At 41.3% G+C, this 19,362-nt stretch overlaps 1 protein-coding gene across 1 annotated transcript in view; it reads left to right on the top strand.

Annotated features, from left to right (window-relative positions):
* The window catches only part of LOC127571541 (serine/threonine-protein kinase PAK 2-like), a 59,657-nt gene that overhangs the window by 37,322 nt on the left and 2,973 nt on the right, over nucleotides 1-19,362 (top strand). Inside the window, exons 2-13 of the mRNA XM_052018012.1 lie at nucleotides 1,249-1,457; nucleotides 6,209-6,309; nucleotides 7,556-7,700; nucleotides 7,841-7,875; nucleotides 8,294-8,404; nucleotides 10,803-10,938; nucleotides 12,633-12,696; nucleotides 12,940-12,988; nucleotides 14,240-14,352; nucleotides 14,650-14,767; nucleotides 15,934-16,033; nucleotides 16,661-16,857. Coding sequence (XP_051873972.1) covers nucleotides 1,268-1,457; nucleotides 6,209-6,309; nucleotides 7,556-7,700; nucleotides 7,841-7,875; nucleotides 8,294-8,404; nucleotides 10,803-10,938; nucleotides 12,633-12,696; nucleotides 12,940-12,988; nucleotides 14,240-14,352; nucleotides 14,650-14,767; nucleotides 15,934-16,033; nucleotides 16,661-16,857 — 1,359 coding nt within the window. The 5' untranslated portion in view covers nucleotides 1,249-1,267. The remainder of the gene's footprint in view (nucleotides 1-1,248; nucleotides 1,458-6,208; nucleotides 6,310-7,555; nucleotides 7,701-7,840; nucleotides 7,876-8,293; nucleotides 8,405-10,802; nucleotides 10,939-12,632; nucleotides 12,697-12,939; nucleotides 12,989-14,239; nucleotides 14,353-14,649; nucleotides 14,768-15,933; nucleotides 16,034-16,660; nucleotides 16,858-19,362) is intronic.

Here is a 19,362-nt window from a genome sequence, read left to right on the forward strand (position 1 = left end):
AGATGTTTATTGTGTTCACCATCAGCAGAGAATGAGAGCTTGTGCAACATCTGAAATTCTCTGTTCTAACTCCGGAAACTTAAAATTTATCAGTGCACTATGATAGTGCATTTATCATAGTAAGACCAATTTGCAAGTGATGCAGAATTTAAAATAATCTTTTGACAATCTAAAAAATATGACCAGGCAAAATAATAGATGTCACACCAGAGTCAGAATAGAGTAGTAAACTCAATAGCAGAGGATCACAGAAAACTTACAGCCAGCTTTGTTTTTAGTTCAGCAAAGTTACTTTGTGCAGCTGAAATGGTAGGCTTTTGTATGTGCAGCAAGACTACAATGAATGTTACAGGTGATCAAGTGGTACAGGTTACTGCGAAAAGTTCTGCACCAATGTTTGAGACCTGTCAGACAAGCAACTAAAATATGAAGTCCAAGGCTGGGGTGTACTTTGTGTAATGCGGCCCGGGCTATTCGTCAGTTTGAAGGACCTTGTTAGTCGGCTGGGTGTGAACGGTGAGAGCAGATGATTATCTGAGAAATGGGTATTAACGAAGTTGGGCAATTGATTCACTTTGAGGGGAAAATGTGGATTGAACTGCCATTAGATTCAATCAGGGTGCCTGCTGTCAGTAAATACTGTTGAGAACTGCTGAGAATTAGGAGCTGCGTCTTTCAAATTTAATACTGATTTTAAAATTTTGTTTGCAACCACTAATCTGAATTTCAGAATTATCCTTTGGTGTTATAAGATGCAAGTAAAATGGTAGAGAACCCTTTTACTTTGGCTCCCACTATATCCTGATTGAGTATCTACTTGAAGTCTCTGTCAAGAATTAAAGCAACTATGTAAAGAGATTCCAGATGGAGAGGGTTTAATGGTGCTTCACTCTGGCTTTTGAAAAATGATTTATCTTTAAGAATTTCGTTGCTACACTTGCTGCTAGTTTTGATGTATAATGCAGGGCTAAAGTATTCACAATATGAATTAGTTCCAGGTAAATTTTGGTGCTGGTTTGCAGTCATCATGACATGATAAATGAGTGTTAGTGGACCTGCATTGCTGAACCGAACAGAAATGTGAACAGTGTGATCTCTGTAATCAACTGGTGCTTTATTGAAAGTTCTGCAACAGGGACAGTTGGACCTTTGTTGTTGAACCAGCAATACTGTTTGTTTTTAATGTCCTTTGACCTTCTGCCTGTGGCAATGCGTTTCAGTGGTAAACATTTTGTCTCCTTTTTCTAGGGTTGCATAATCTGGAATTATGTCCAACAACGGGGAGTTGGAAGACAAACCACCTGCACCCCCAGTACGTGTGAGCAGCACCAGCTTCTGTATGAGCAATAAGGACACTCTGTTGACCAACCATAATGCCAAGCCACTCCCATCTGTGCCTGAAGAGAAACAGAAGCGGACAAAACTGAAATCCATCTTCTCAAATGCTGGAGAGAAAGGTAGAGTGGGGTGACAAAACATGGGTGTGGAGTATGGTGAGGGTGGGGTGCGAATGGCATGGAGGGAGCAGCAAAGTGTCCAGTGTGGGTGTGAAAATGTACCAGTGGAACATGGGAAGTGACAGTAATGTGTGAAGTAGACATGGGGCAAGGGGATTTAGGAATGGAATGTGGATGTAATAAGTTTTGCTACACAGCAAGTATGTTGAGGAGGTTGAAGGGTCATTTATGATAGAAGGTGTATGGGTGGCAAATGGGTATAGTGCTAGTGCTACAAACAATCTGCTGGAAGAACTCAGTGGATCGAGCAGCATCTGTGGGAGGAAAGGAACTATCAATGTTTTGGGTCGAAACCCTGCATCAGAGTCCTGCTACAGTGTTTCAACCCGAAATGTTGACAGTTCCTTTCTTCCCACAGATGCTGCTTGACCGGCTGAGTTCTTCCAGCAGACTGTTTGTTGCTCCAGGTTTCAGCATCTGCAGTCTCTTGTGTCTCTGATGTAGTGCTAGTATTGGTTACTTCCCACTGTACTATCCGTTGCTTATGTGCATCATGGTTGCAGTGATGGGTAAGGCTTTAACTGTACAACCCACAGTTCTGCATTCAAACATTTTGCTTTGTGATGCACAAGTGTTTATCATACTTCTCTTGATTTTAAACAGAAGCTCTCGTCATTTGAAATTTCCAAAGACATTATGGCAAAGTTTAAACTTGCTCCTCACTGTTCTATCTAAATAAAGGCTGTGGTGTTGGCTTGGTTCATGAGGTAGCTAAGGGCTCTCTGTTACCATTTTATGCCCTTGACAGTAATTGAGTTAAACCTGCAAAAGATAAAAATGGTCTGCTTCGGGATGATAGTCTTGTCAAGGTCTGTTGGCTCAATATGCTAGGGAACTGGTCAAATGTTCAATATTCTGATTTTTGTTTCCTTGAGTTGGCTTGAAGGAAGGGGAAGAGGAGGAGAGAACTTGTACTTTCAATAGCAAATGACACGGACAATGACTCCACCTACATTACCCAAACATTGCTTACCAACTACTCCCAACTATCGTGGAATCTTGATTTTTGTTTTTAAACAATAAATTTCTTGAGCAATCCCTGTTTTATTTTAGTTTCTGAAACTTTGCAGTGGGGGATTTCTCATTCCCTTTGTTCACTTGCTATTTGTATGTTTTAACTTCTCTTTCTTCTTAAGATTGTACTAATCTTGCCAAATTATTATTAATGTCACAATGTAGTTCAGAGTATGACAGCTGGCAATGTGACCTCCAGGGTAATTTCTGAGGAAGAGCAGGATATTGCCTGATGATTGAGATCTGAAAGTGTTCGAAATTTACAAATTCAGATTGAGATCTAGATTTGAAAAAAAACTCATTTCAACTGATTTTAATTTATATTAAAATATAAGTTTGTTGCCCTTCCACTGGTTAGTATTAGAGTCATCAAGTTGTTCAGCACGGAAACAGACCCTTTGGCTCAACCGGTCCACGCTGACCAAGTTGTCGACTTGAGCTAGTCCTATTTCCCCAAGTTTGGCCATATCCCTCTAAATCTTTCCTGTCTTTGTACCTGTCTAAATGTCTTTTAAAAGTTGTAATTGTACCCACCTGTACCACTTCTTCTGGCAGCTCGTTCCATATACTCACCACTGTCTGTGTGGAAAGAGTGTCCCTCAGATCTCCTTTAAATCTTTCCCCTCTCACCTTAAACCTATGCCCTCCAGTTTTAGACTCCTCTACCCTAGAAAAAAGACTGATCATTCACCTTATCTGTGCCCTTCGTGATTTTATAAACCTCAATAAGATCAACCGCTCAGCCTCCTATGCTCCAAGGAAAAAAGTTCTTGCCTATCCAGTCTCTCTGTGTAGCTCAAGCTCTCCAGTCCGGTAACATCCTCGTGAATCTTTTCTGCACCCTTTCTAGCTTAATGACATCCTTCCTATTCCCAGGTGACCAGAACAGCTCACAGTATTCCAAGTGCAGTCTCACCAACAGCTTGTACAGTTGTAACATGACGTCACAATTCTTGTAGTCAGTGCCCTGACCGATGAAGGCAAGTGTGCCAAATGCCACCTTCACCACCCAGTCTACCTGTGTCTTCACTTTCATGAAACTATGTATCTGTAGCCCTAGGTACCTCTCTTCAACAGCACTTTACAGAACCCTACCATTTACTGTGCAGGTCCTGCCATGGTTTAACTGACCAGAATGCAACCCCTCACACTCATCAGAGTGGAATTCCATTTGCCATTCTCTGGCCCACTTCCAAGGTTGGTCTTATATACTTAGATAACACTCTTCACTGTCCACTACACCACAAATTTTGGTGTCATCCGCATACTTACTAACCATGTTAACGACATTGTCATCTAAATTGTTAATATAGTTGACAAACAGCAGTGGGTCCAGCACCAATCCCTGTGGCACACCACTGGTTATAGGCCTCCAATCTGAAGGTCAACCATCTATTCATTCTCCACCATCCACCCTCTGACTCCTACCACTGAGCCAATTTTGTATCCAGTTGGCTAACTCACCCTGAATTCCATGTGAGCTAATATTCCAGAGCAGCCTACCATGTAGGATCTTGTCAAAAGCCTTGCTGAAGTCCATGTCTACCACCCGGCCTTTGTCAATACTCCTGATCGCCTCTTCAAAAAAAAAACTCAATCAAATTTGTGAGACATGATTTCCCATACACAAAGCCATGCTGGATTCCCCTAATCAGTCCTTGCGTTTTCAAATGCTGGTAGACCCTATCCCACAGATTACCCTCCAGTAACTTTCCCACCACTGATGTTAGACTTGCTGGCCTGTAGATCCCTGGCTTGTCCTTGCAGCCTTTCTTGAATAAAGGCACAATACTAGCTACCCTCCAGTCTTCTGGTACCTCATCCATGGCTAAGGAAGGTACAAATATCTCTGCTCGAGCCCTTGCAATTTCTTCCCTAGCTTCCCATAATGTCGTGGGATACACTCGATCAGCCCCCACGGATTTGTCCACCTTGATGTGCTTTAAGACTGCCAACATCACCTCTTTTGTAATATAGATGTGTTTCCATGACATTACTATTCCTATCCCTTAATTCCTTAGCTTCCATGACCTTCAAGTAAATACAGATGAGGAATAAACATTGAGGGTCTCGCCTATATCTTGTGGCTCCACACACACACATGACCATATTGATCCTTGAGGATTCTTAGGATTCTCCTTTACCTTATGTGCAAGAGCTACCTCATGTCTTCTTTTGGCACTCCTGATTTCTCACAAGTAAGCTCCTGAATCTCTTGTACTCGGGGTTTGCTTGATTCCAGCTGTCAGTACCTGTCGAATGCCTCTTTCTTTTTCCTGACTAAAGCCTCAATATTGTTCTTCAACCAGGGTTCCCTAATTCTGCAAGCCTCGCCCTTCGCTCCAACAGGAACATGCTGTCCTTGGATTCTCCCTGCCTCACCTTTAAAAACCTCCCATTACCTGCAAATAGCCTCTGCTGGTCAATATTTGCAAGTCCCTGTCTACTACCTTCAAAGTTTGCCTTGCACCAATTTAGGATTTGAATTTGTGGACCAGTCCTATCTATTTCCATATCTATTTTAAAACTAATAGAATTATGATCACTGGTCTCAAAGTGCTCCCCCACTGATACTTCAGTCACTTTGGTCTGCCTCATTTCCCAACAGCAGGTAAGAGTGTTGCCCTTTCTCTAGTAGGCCATCTTTATCTTGTTGGAGAAAACTTACCTGGACACAGTTTAACAAATTCTGCCCCATTCAAACCTTTTTCACTATATTGTCAATACATTATCAAAGGTTTTGTGATGCAGTATGATGCATGTAGTATTTTGCCCTGCTTCCTTTTTTAAATTAATTTTTAGGATGTGAGCATTTTTAACCCATGAAGGTTCAAGTAGTGCTCGTTTCAATTCAATTGCAGAATGTGGCCCTTGTTATCAGAGCCAGCATTTATTGCCCATCTCATTGCCTTGCATAGCTGGTGGTGCTTTGCTGTCTTGATTCACTGATTATGGTTTGGTACAAATATCCAAGCCATTCCAGAGCATGGATAAGAGTCAGTGACATTGTATTAACCCTGGTGTTGTGTTTCAGATAGATCAAGTAGAGACAGCAGCTTGCTTGAGTGGGCCTAGATAAATTTGTACAACAATCCAAAAGCTTCATGGTTATTCTTACTGATAGTAATTCATTACTCCAGATGATTTGATTACCTGGATTTAATTTCTCCAGCTATTGTGATGAGATTTTATAATCTAATCCCTTGATCTTCTATGCAAGCCTGAAGTAATATTTGCATTGTAATTTAGCAATTGTTATTATTCCTTCCAAAGGCTTTTTAATGTATAACGTCATGCTGAAATCAAGTACAGGCCAGACTGGGTGGGGTTGGGGAGCACTGAGGAGGTAGTTAGGACACATGCTTCCCTGCACTGTATTGAGCTGAATGGGTTTTACAGTAATTTGGCACCTGGCGTCAAACCACAAATGACAAGGTTTATTCAATTTGGTGTGCTTGGCTGGTGTCTGAACCCCCAACTTCTGACCTGCTAATTCAATATCATAACCACTGTACCATCATTTCAATTCTCCCTCTGGGTAACCTCCAAGTGAAGTATGCATGACAGCCTCTAGCTAGATCAGAGAAATTGTCCACTTAGCTATAAAAGTACTTTTGAATTTGTTCCTCCTGCTTTTTTTGATTGACAGTTGCTCTAGCATTGCATTGTTTTTACAGGAAATAAGAAGAGAGAAAAAGAACGGCCAGAAATATCCCCTCCGTCAGATTTTGAACATACAATCCATGTTGGGTTCGATGCTGTGACAGGCGAATTCACAGTGAGTACATACTGAGATGTGCAATGAATTATGTTTTTGTAGTCATTCTGACTTGACTGTTGGCTGACCTGGAATTGGCCCTATTCCAATTAAGTTGCTGGCAGTCACCACCTATTGCGTCAAACCATCTGAAGGTCACACAAACCGCCTGCCCGTAGTCTTGGAAGGTTTGTGATACCAGCCACCAAGTGCAGCTCTCCTATTGAGATGCTGATTGAACAAATTTCCACTTTGCCAAGGCAGGTTTTTCTGATTGCTATTAGATATTCATTCATGTCCCTGTGCTTATCTTCTGGCAGAGAGACCCTGTTTCTCGATTCTCCCACCAGAGACGAGGTTACTTCATCTACACCAAATTTCTTTTTTCTTTATTAACTTCTGTTTGGTCACCTTCAACTTTTAAATACAAATGAAGGTCAAACTTCCTTTTGATGCCTGGGTCATTCTGGTGAATCTATACCATAGCCTATCCAAGCCCAAAATATCTTTACAGGGTGCAGTACCCAGACTGAAAACTGCACTCCAGACAGGTTCTGGGTAACTGAAGCACAACATTCATCCTTATTCAGATAAAGCATAACTTGTTATTTTTATTCAATGGGCTTTCCCATTAATGAATATAATTCTGATATTTTGTTGTCCAGATTTTTCCTACAACATATAAATAGTTTTCAGTCAAGGTTACCACTCTCCCTGTCTCTATTCTGCATTGTGCATGTATTGAATTGAAGCCAAAGATGTGCCCTTTGGGATGGGTGAGTTGTTGCCCAGTTATTCTCATAGTGCTCAAATGCCATCTGAAGTGTTCTGTTTCCATTGGCTCAGGATCTAGCTGAACATTGGTTCTAGGCCTTAATAAACATATGGCTTGGGCAAGGAGAATTAAATGCTTAATTAGTAGCCCCAACACACACTGGTCAGTTCAATCTTCTTGAGCATTAATGGGTTGAGTTGTGGGCCCAGTGTAATGAATAATGGTTTATTATTGTCACATGTACCAATTATAGTGAAAAGCTTTTGGTTGCCTGCCATCCAGTCAGATCATGCTATACACAAGTACATTGAGGTAGTACAAAGAAACAAAAATGCTGAATATAGTGTTGTAGCTACAGAGAGAGTGCAGTGCAGGTAAACAAATAAAATGTAAGGACCACGGCGAAGTAGATTGGGAGATCAAGAGTTCATCTTTAGCGTATGAATCCCAGTGTCTGTGAACCTATGAAGCTGAAGTGATGTTGTTTTACAGGGAATGCCCGAACAGTGGGCTCGGCTATTACAGACTTCCAATATCACCAAACTGGAACAGAAGAAAAATCCTCAGGCTGTGCTTGATGTGCTCAAGTTCTACGATTCCAAAGCTACGGTGAAACAGAAGTATCTGAGTTTCTCAGGTAAGGTCATGAAGTGGAATATTGAAAGGGTGGGTGGGTGAGTGGAAGAAATGTTTCCCGTCAGGTCTTGGGTAACCCTATTAAATAGTCATTATGGACAATGCAAAGCCTTTGGTTTAAAATCTCTCTCTTTTATTTAGACCAGCAAGATGGATTTCCTGCTGGTACACCAAAGGTGAGTATCTTGTATCTTTTCTTACATTGTGTGTCAGCCAACTGTCTCTAACTGCATGTGTTTAGGAAACTGCGTAGAATGGATTGGTTAGTCCGTATTTGTGAGATCATTGAACTTTAAAAGGTCAGTGTTGTGATTCATTAAGTGGTGACATGTTGTTTTGTGTATATTTGTCAAAGTGGATTGTGAGGGCTTTCTGTTGGTTAGATGAGGGAAAAAAAATTCACCAAATTTAAAGTATAAATGGGAATCTGGTTATGTATCAAGGACAAATTGTATAATTGAATGATATGGGAGGAAACACTTCACCTGTACAAGTCAGTGCAAGACTTTGGTACATGTGAACTATGGGTATGAGGGAAAAGAATGTGATGCAGTTTGTGTGTAGGAGTTCTAAAATGTAATCCTCTCGTTTTAGCGCAGTTCAAAAGGCACCGAACCTTCAAATGTACCAACCGTTCCGGAGGAAGATGATGATGATGAGGCCCTCCCTCCAGCCATTGCCCCACGGCCAGAGTGCACCAAATCTGTGAGTACTCTTGAACCTGCCCAAGCTGTGCTCGGGCTAGAGAGATCTTTGTTCAAGTTGTCTGCCCTCAACTTTGCATGCTGGTTTTCATGCGCTTGTGTTTAATTTCCTCTTGGGTATCATGCTTACGAGTCACTTCTAGGATGTATTCCGTTTAGAGATCCGCATTTTTTTTTGGAAATGTGTCTGTCAGCCATATTTCTTGGATAAATGTGAAGATTATACTTCATTACAAAGCAGCTAATGGAAATAATGCTTCAATATTTACCCTTTGTAATAGTTCTGCTAGAATCACCACTTTACTTCTTGACTGCACTCAGAAGTCTTAGAATTTTGAGCAGTTTGTCATAATTGGTGTTAGATTTCCTTGAAGGCTATCATATCTTTTTCATGGGATAAACTTCACTAGGTAACTCAGCGATTGTGTATCATTTATCTCTGTGCTTCTGTGTTCAGTGCCTGATGTATAGGGCCTATTGCCCCCTTTGCTCTATACCTGCCTTTCTCCACGTGCAGTCTTAATTCCCACCTTTTATCTGCATTGAACAGCATTTAACATTTTTACTGGTGCAAATTTCATCATTGAATATATACTGTAGCAATTTATAAGAGAGGCCTGTTCTGGTTAATTGGGAGCTCCCTCCACTTTTAACAATCTTTGGTGTTATCGGTGGAGTGCTGTGGATAGAGCTCCTAATATCACACAAGCAAGATGCCTGAGACACTGAAGACAAAAAAGAGAATGCTAGAAATAAGCTGTCTGATCTGCTGACTCTGTTAAGAAGAGAAATTATTTTTGTTTGTATTAATAGTCTTTCACCAGAACCGAAAAAGTTCGAGTAAAAGTTTTTAAGATGTAACAGATTTTAAGCAAGTACAGAGGCAGGGAAAGAAAAGAGGTTAAAAAAAAATCAAAAGGTTTAAGATGGATGGCAGAAGAGATTACATTTGCTTGGCTGCTGGTATTGGGCAAAAGCAGGTGGCTGTGGAACAAGTCAAGAAATACACTGTGTCTAGATGAGGTGAAATGGGGGAAACAATGTTTTGCCAGTACCTGCTGGGGCAGTGGTTATGATCTGGAATTGTTGAACTCATTAAAGTTGAAAGCTTGTAAAATTCCTAATCAAAGAGATGAGATTTTCCCCAAGCTTCCATTGAGCTTCATTGGAACAGTGTGGGAGGCCAAGGACACAGGTCAGGTTAGATTGGAGAATTCGAATGACTGGAAGCTTGAGGTCACATATGGGTCAAATGGAAGTCTTTCACATAGTGGTAATGCAATCTGAGTTTGGTTTTCACAATCTGAAGGAGACCACATTTTGGCCGATTATTCTCGTATACTGAATTGTAAGTAATACAAATAAATCGCTCTGAAGTGAATGGAGTGTTTGGGACTCAGACAGTGGGAAGGGAGATGTAAAAGCTTTTGCATCTCTTTCACGAGCAATTCCCTTTTATCCTTTTATTTTCTTCCACTCAACTGCCCAGAACACCCAAACCTGTCCCTAATCTAAGCCTATCTTTAAATATTACTTCTTTCTTTGCACTGCTTGGTCATCCTGGCAGGATTCATATTTCTCAGTTGAGTCTTCAGGAGCTCATTCTGAATGGCAAGTATGATTTTCCTTTTTAAAAAAAAAAGTGTGCATGTCTGATAGCTGCAGGTTTCTGGTATTAAGGGTGGCTATTGACTTGCTCGTACTGATGCTTCGAGGGGTGAATGAAACTGTGGTGTTTGTCAGCGCTGCACTCCAGACTTTGGTTTCTCTGGAGCAGAACAAGCAGGTGACAGCCCCCAGGTGCTCCAGTTTCCTCTTCCTTCCCAAGAACGTGCTGATTGGTAGGTTAATTGACTGGTGTAAATTGTCCCTAGTGTGTGAGTGGTAGAATATGGAAGGAGTTGATGAGATTGTGGAGAGAATAAAACAATGAGATTAAGGTAGGATTAGTTTAAAATGGGTAGTTGATGGTCGCTTCTGTCTCAGTGGCCTGAAGGGCCTGTTCCTGTGCTGTGACTTTATGGCATCCTTAGATTTTCTACTCTTATTTTCATCATTATTTCTGGTGGTCAGATTTTGAACACTTGCAGTTTTCCCCATTTATTTCATTCATGCCTGTGGGATGAGTTTGAGACTTGGGTGCTAAAGGCAGTGCTGAAGTTCAATGACCAACTAGTGTGTGTGAGTGCCTAAATTCAAATGCTCATCTGGCTTGGGTATTGTAGAGTTTTGGCACCCAGGAAGCTGTATTCCAGCATGTTAGTAATATTAGGAGAGATGGAGTGTGAGATCTGAGGAAATCTTAAAAAGCTGATGTGTGTATGCATTAACGTCTTGTGCGTGTGTGTGTGTATTGGCATAATATTGCAGTTTCTACAGCAGCATTTACCTTTTTTCAGGTTTACACACGTTCGGTGATAGATCCAATCCCACCTGCTGCCAGCAGGGAACCAGATGGTGATGGCACTTCAAAGGGATTAGACAAAGTGAAAAAGAAAACTAAGATGACTGATGATGAGATTATGGAAAAATTGAGTAAGTGCTGACAATCTTTACAAGAGATCCTCTGGTATAAATGTTGTTATGGGTACTATTTTGTTACAAGTATAAAGCAAGATATTCAGATTTTGTGTGGTGTTGGAACTTAGTGCTGATGTGTCAGATCTTCACCTAGTGCACCAGTGGAGTTCATGGAAAGAGCTTGGGAAGAATTGTAATATATCAGATATTTGGCATACAAAACAATTTAACAGTTGAGATAAACATACAGTAACTACACTCGTGTCGAAGTGAGTTGAGCATTGGTTTAAGGTGTCACTTATTGTGACTGGGTGCCGTCTTGAAATATTTCACTTGACTCCTAAAACAGTCAACCCATGGAATTTCAAACTTAAAACAGGAGCCCTTGAGAATGATGCATTCTGCCTTTTTATGACACTACATTATTGGTAGTTTGTCGTGTGCCTTTTCTTTCAAGTGGACAATCACACTTTGTGCTTGCTTATGGAGCTAACTAGCAGATTATGGAAGAACATTATTTATCTGATTGTCCCATCTTATTATAGTTAAAGGCAGGGACATTGGGTGACTGCAAACACTTTTGCAATTGATAAATAATAAGCTCTGCTTAATACTCTGTTCTTGAAATTTGCACATGCCATCTTTGCAGCCTCTACTTCAGTTTTGTGATTTGCTCAATAAACCATCTAAGTATGATTAGAGGACCCCACTCCACTGGTTAAAATGAAACAAGTAAAATCTGGGATCTAGTAAAATGGACAGGAATGTGATGGAGTAGCTGTATACTGGAGAGATGAAGGTGACCCAGGCTGTGAGCAATGTTTGACTTTCGATCACATGGTAATGTTGATCCTTGCTGTAATTGAGTACTGAGCATTGGGGCAGGTGGATTCTGTCTATAATTGTGTGCTGTACATTGGGGAAGTGGGAGATTAAGCACTGCATTTGTGAGAATTCTAATTGGGTGTTGTGCATTTAGGGGACTGAAAGAATGAGTAACTGAGCTCTCCATTTTAGAGCAATTGCCTGTAATTGAAGATTGTACATTTGAGAGGTGGAAAATGAAGGCCCAGTGCTGCATCTGGGTGCTGTGCTCATTCTGAATACCACCTTTGGAAGATATATTCATCTTTCAGGGAGTGCAGTGCAGAATCATATAAATTGTACTGGGGATTAAAAGCATAAAATCATGAAAGCATATGCATAGACAAAGTTTGTTTTTAATTATAGGTGATTTAATGATGTAAGCCAATTAAGAATTTGTAAGATAATTGTTGAGATGGACAAAGGGGAAACTTGTTCCTCTGGCAAAGCCAATAAAATTGCATTTTTGTCAGGCCAAGGTTTTTAAGGATATGGAACTTGGTCAGGTAAATGGAGTAATATCCAGATCATCTATGAAATGACAGCATGCAGAACTGGTTCAAGGATTACTGCTGATCCCACGACTGAGTACTGTTCATTGAGGTGTTGGGAAGTTTGAGATGCAAGTGACAGTGCTCAGTGGGGAAAGGATGAGTTTCATAGAGGTGGTCTTCCAATCTCTAAATTTGAAAAAGGGTTTTTTTGTAATTGAGAGTTTGATTTGTACTGAAGGACAATATATTCATGTGTAATGATCTGGATATTGGAGAACATCTGTGAGCCACTTGACTGTCTTGTGGCTTTTTATTGCATTTTCATAAACCCATTTGTGCATCTTTGTATAGGAAGTATTGTGAGTGTTGGAGATCCGAAGAAGAAATATACCAGATTTGAGAAAATTGGACAGGGGTGAGTTCCAATTCTTCAGCTTCTATGTAAGTATTGCCAGGATGGATGTATTAGGTTATTGAAAACTGGTAGAATATTACTGATCTTTTAAGGTTCTCCTTAAAGCCCTGATCATAGTTGTCTCTCCATTTTAAGACTGTCCTTCATGTTAGGAATCCAGATTATACTTACCATTGAGAAAGGTTACAATTCTTATTAGTGCACTGATGAAAATATCTTATTATTCTATCTCTTTCCTTACAGTGCCTCTGGGACAGTATTCACAGCTATTGATGTAGCCACAGGACAGGAGGTACGTTACTGCTAAACCTGGAATCTGTCTGTTACTAAGCTAGAATTGGGGACTCTCACTTCCATGCATCAAGGTACCAGGGCAACAATCTGCTGGTGGAACTCAGCAGGTTGAGTATTGGGGGAGGTGGGGGGGGCAGTGAAAGAAATTGCTGATATTTTGGGTTGGGTCCCGATTTCAACTCAAAATATCAACAATTCCTTTGCCCCCCCCCCAACAGACTCAGCCCGCTGAGTTCCTTCAGCAGATTGTAGATGCTGAAATCCAGAGCAAGAAACAATTTCTTGTCTCTAAGATACAAGGGCATTGTGAACAGTAAGGTGCACCAAACCTACAAGCTGTGAGCTTCAAGTATTACAGTCATGTCTTAGATGTACCATAACTATTACAGGCAGTCCCCAGGTTATAACGGGTTTCCATTCCAGAGAACGGTTCATAACCTAAACTGTTCCTTAGTAGGAAATGAAAAACGACAGCGTGTGGGAGAAGATCACAAAAACAGCTGAGACAGAGTGAGCAGACACAGGAGGAGTGGCCACCAGCCGGCCTCACTGACTCAGTGAACGAGTGAGTCTCCTTAGTGTTTCCAGCTCGATCCAGCCTCCAGTCGTTGTGGATCAAAGGGAGAGAAGGCTCGTGGAAGTGTCCCATTCCCACTCAACAGAAGATGCTTGCAGCAGCTGGAAAATCCATCCCACCAGTCTCCCAAATGCTTGTTCTTATGTATGGGGTGTCCATGTGAGGTGTTTATAACCCGGGAGAACCTGTCCTGTTTTCTGGAAAAAAGCTTTACTCTCGTTGTGTCCATAACTGATCTATAGGGAGGTGCTTTATGTGGACTTTGCCCATTACTGATCTCAGGTTTATTCTATCGCCCAAAAGGGCAGTAAAATTGGCTTGTTAATGTTCTGTTGGTGTTGTGAAGAATTGTACAAAGCCAAAAGTGCTGTTTCATATTGTGTGACAGCATGTTCTCATTGAAAAAGTAGACTTGGACATTTTATCATGAATGTCTTGGAGAACTGTTCTTGCCACCCACAGCCTGCCAAAAACTCTACCTTCCATGTAGGAGAAAATTAGCTGTGGGAAGATGAGGGAGACGGTTTATCTAGTTTTGAAAAGTAAGGATTGGATAGTGGTGATGTCTGCTCCTGCCTGTATGGAGAGTACCTCTATCTGTGACAGGGTTACACTGGGATGATGCTGGATTTGGACATGCTACATAACCATGCCATATATGTGCTTTCCCAGGTGGCAATCAAACAGATCAACCTGCAGAAACAACCAAAGAAAGAGCTGATCATCAATGAGATCCTGGTGATGAAAGAATTGAAGAACAGCAACATTGTCAATTTCCTGGACAGGTAATGGGGAGAGAACGTTTGTTTGCACAGTCCCCCAGTCAGAATTTGCTTTATGCTTCCTCCCATCCATCCCCATTGCAGAGAAATGTAGTGAAATAATTCCTCTTTGAATATCTCTCTGCTGTTTCCTTAGCTGAGGCTGTTGCCTTGTGACTGGTAAGTCTATATTCCCTTAGTGTTATATCACAGGAAAAGGTGTGTAAGCTGCGCTGGAAATATAGTTGACAAGCTTTACCTGCAATGCTCTTGCTGTTATGGACCATTCTGTTACAAACAAGGCTTGCCTTTTTGTCCTAGCTACCTGGTAGGAGACGAGCTGTGCGTTGTGATGGAATATCTTGCTGGAGGTTCATTGACTGATGTCGTTACAGAAACCTGTATGGATGAGGCACAAATTGCTGCTGTGTGCAGGGAGGTAAGTGCCCATAGGAAGTTTCTTTCCAATTCTTCAGCACCTTTCTTGTACTAATAGGGAAACTTGTACTAATCATAGTTGGAAAATAAAGGGAGAGAACATTTGTTTGCACACCCCCAGTAAAGATGAGGTAGATACATTTTTGAAAGGTCAGGGTACTGAGGGCTGTGGGGAGCTGCCACAGAGGAGTTAAGAGCTGCAGAGATCTTTGTCGTGGCAACATGGTTGGAGCAGTAGGCTTCTGAAGCAGATTCCACAGCTGCCTCACTGGAATTTCTGTGCTGTGTCACGGGTTTCAGCCTCTCCTGATCCCTTGTTTCAAAAGAAAATATTGAATCAGCTGTCAATTTCTGGTATTCTTTTGTGACTTCTGACTTTGTGCATTTGTATTTCTTTTTATACATATGATTGACAATTGCCTGATGGATAGTACTGTGATTAAAGGATGGGGGAAATTCTGTCTTGTACACCTCTTCACATTTAGCTGATCTCTTTGCTTCTAAAAGCTGCAAAAAAAATTTATTATGTACTGTCAGTCATTTTTGAAAAATGAGCTTCTGATTTTCTCTTCTCACATATGCTTGCATTTATGTGGAAGACAGAACAAAGGTGGCTTTTAAAGGTGAAAACAGCACGAAAACAGGCCTTTCGGCCAACTGTATCCATGCCAATCATCAACTACTCATCTACACTAACTCTAGCACACAGTCTGAAGCCATCTCTGCCTTGGTGATTTCAAGTGCTCATCTATTTACTACATGAATGTTGTGAGAATACCCACTTCCACCAGCCAGTCAAGCAGAATGGTCCAGATTCCAATCACCGTCTCGGTGGAAAAAATTGTTCCTCATATCCCTTCTAAATCTCTTGCAGCTTACCCTAAACCCATGCCCTTTAATGTTTTTCACCTATGCTATGCAGGAGAAAATTTCCTACTATTTACCCTGTCTTTGCCCCTGAGAATTCTGTACACCTCAGTGTGGTCCCCCTCAGTTCTTTTCTCCAAGGACAACAAACCCAGCCTGTCCAGTCTCTCCTTACAACTGAAGCACTGTAATGAAAGAATAAGTCTGCACATCTCATTCACAACTTTTGTTTTGATATTTCCTGCACGATAACTTATTAAATACAAAGCTGTGCCCAATCTTTACTTTCTCCCTGGACAGTGCCTACAAGCATTGGAGTTCCTTCATGCAAACCAGGTCATTCATCGAGACATCAAGAGTGATAATGTGCTGCTGGGAATGGATGGATCTGTGAAACTCAGTAAGTGACAGTTTGATTCCCATGGTGCTGAAACTTTCTTCCTTGCCATTAGAGGATTTCATTAGCCTTAGATCTGGGAATTGTACAGGAATTGTAGAAAACCTTAAATCAAAACTGTAGATGCTGAAAATCTGAAATAAAAACACAATGCTGTAAACACCCAGCAGGTCAAGCAGCATCTGTGGAAAGAATGATTAATGTTTCAGGTCAAAGCCCCTTCATCAAAACAGATTATATATAAGACTTTAATCTGTAGTTTTGATATTTTGTTACCTTTTTTGTTTTGAGATTCTTAGTTTGACTGATCCTGAGGTTCTTGGCTGAGCAAAGATTGATGCTAAAAACTGTAGAGACCAAGACTGACAAGCAGCACATATTGTGATCCCTTCAATGCTGCTCACCATTCAATACATTGGCTAGTTTAAAAGGAGATGCATCCATATGTTACAAGGGGTGTTCTTTCCATGAACTATGATAGTAATTCACTCTAAGAAACTAGTGTTACCCACTGAAGGAATAATATTCTGAAACTGCCAACTACTTAAATCTCTGTTAAGAGTAGGATCACTTGTTACCCCAATAAATACTTTTAACGTTAATGGTTTTATTTTCTTTGTGCCCATAAAGCCGACTTTGGCTTCTGTGCCCAGATTACACCAGAGCAGAGCAAGCGCAGCACCATGGTAGGCACACCTTACTGGATGGCACCAGAGGTGGTGACAAGGAAAGCTTATGGTCCCAAGGTTGACATCTGGTCGTTGGGGATCATGGCCATTGAAATGGTGGAAGGCGAGCCCCCTTATCTAAATGAGAATCCGCTGAGGGTGAGTCTACTCCCACTGGTGGTCTTGGATGTAAAGAGATAAAGCATATTGTGTCTTTTTAAGTCGTCATAACTGTAAATAGAAGTTAAGGAACTTGGGATAATTCACATTGCTGAAGGTAAGACTTGGAGATTGTAATGTATTCATGCTCTTTTTTTTATATAAAGACTGGCTCCTTCTGAAAATGTATGGCTTTATTTATTTATGGAGCAGGGGATGATAAATGTGTGGAATGGACTACACTGGAGGTAATGGAGACAAATGGTGTGATAAAGATTGGGAGAATTGAAAGGTATGGCAGGGGGAGGGGGTGGGTGGGTGAGGGGGAGGGAGAAGAGGTTTCATTGCATTTGGGCCTAGCCAAAAGATTGCAGAATCCTATCTGATCTTGTACTTTCCTCTCTCCCTATCATTGCCTCTATTTTCAGACCAACAGCATGGAAGCAGGCCATTCAGCCCACCATCCATGCTAACCAGTGGGCACCCATCCATATTAATCCCATCTACCGGTACTTAGCCCATAACCTTCTATGCCTTGGTGAGTTTAGACACTTAAATGCTGTCAACGACTCTGCTTTCACCACTCTCTCCAGCAGTGCCTTCCAGCTACCCTCCACACTCTGGGTGTAAAAGGTTTCCCTCAGATCCCGCCGCCCCCCCCCCCCCTTAATTTCTTACCCCTTAGCTTAAATCTTTGTCCTCTATTCCCAATATCAGATGTAGATAAAACTAGTTTCCTGCATTTTACCCTATCTATACCCCTCATAATTTTATATATCTCAACCACATCCCCTCTTAACCTCCTCCGCTCCAGGGAGAACAAATGCAGCCTCTCCAGTTTCTTCTCATAACTGAAGTGCAGGCAACATCCTGGTGAATCTCCTCTGCACACTCTTCAATGCTATCACATCCTCATTGTGTGGTGATCGGAACTGCATGCAGTACTGTAGCTGAGGTCTGACCATTGCTGGAGCATAATCGTCCTGTTCATACATTCAATGCCCAACTAATGAAGGCCAGTATCCCTTGTTCCTCCTTAACCGCGTTATCTACCTGTTCTGCCACCTTCAAGGATCTTTGGACTTGTACACCAAATGGAATAAGATAGGGTTGGGTTTTCATTTCAGGTGAGCAGGAAGACATGGGCATTGCAAATTGTGAGGAATTTAACGCATAGTAGGTCCCTTTCACCTCCAGCCAGACTCTGCCTCCTTGCTCATGGCCAGTGTCTGAGATGGATCTGATCAATGTTTTATGTGGGCATGATTGTTATATATAATGGTACACTTTTTGCTTTAATATTTTTTCACAGGAGAAATTCCTCACTCACTCCTGGAAATATGAATATTTTAAAGAAATAACCTTTTGTTACAGTTGCTTTTATCATCTTTCCATCAAAAGTGGCCTCCCTGGATAGACTGCAGGGGATGGCAGGAGTCTTGAATGGGCAATTAATAAACCTGAAATCCTGCACTCAGGATCCAAGAAAAAATAAATGGGAGAGAGATCAGGTAGATGGGAAGCCAGGGCTAATGGGAGATTTCGAGCTCTATGTATAGAAAAATAATTAAGAATAATGGATTGTTGGGATATAATGGAGTGGAAATTATTCTAGAGTGGTATAAATTTTTGATTGGAGCCTGCTTTGAATAATTCAGTTCTGGGTTCCAGACTTCAGGATTGTGAAATTGTTCTGCACGTCATTCAGGATGATGCTGGCGCTAAAAGGGTTGATTTATGAAAAGAGGTTATATAGACCTTTTACTCCCTTGTATACCCCCTAATCTTTTAGACTAGCAAGATGTTTAAGGTGCTCGAAGGATTTCTATTGGGTGGATACCATGAAATGTTTCTTTTTCCGGTGTCACTGTCCAGAATGAGGTCACATAATAAAATTCAAGCTGGGGCATTTCCAGGGTTATGTTGGGCATCACCTATTCAAATGGAATCTGGAATACTCTTCACCTCCGCCCAGCCCCTCCTCTCCCCACCCAGAGAAGTACAGAAGCTGGAAAATTTCAATACTCTGTTAGAATTTTGTTAGGGTATTGAGAGTTAAAGCACCAAGGAAGGTAAATAAATTTGAGATACAAATCAGTGGTTGGGAGTAGGAGCATGGTGGAGTTCAATGCCCTTGTGGTCAAGGTCCAAAGACTGGGACCATTGATCCCACAACCCAGCACAAAAGGGCCAAGACGAGGGTAGATTGTGAGGTCAAGAGTTCATCTTTAATGTGCAAGAGGTCCATTCAAGAGTCTTGTAAAAGCAGGATAGAGGCTGTCTTTGAGCCTGGTGGTGTGTGTTTTCAAGCTTTGTTCCCAAGATTTCCAGCTTCTGTTCTCATCATTGTATCTGCTTAGTCTTGTGTTCAATAAGGCATTTACGGAGGTTTACTTTCTCACGGTACTGACAGGTTCAACGTCATTTGAGGGGTATTAATTAGTTGAATCTTTATGCTGTTCCTCTTACCAAATTTGGGATCTATGCTGGAGACTAGGAAGAGGC

This window comes from Pristis pectinata, chromosome 6, assembly GCF_009764475.1.
Source record: "Pristis pectinata isolate sPriPec2 chromosome 6, sPriPec2.1.pri, whole genome shotgun sequence".
In the NCBI taxonomy this organism is placed as follows: domain Eukaryota; kingdom Metazoa; phylum Chordata; class Chondrichthyes; order Rhinopristiformes; family Pristidae; genus Pristis; species Pristis pectinata.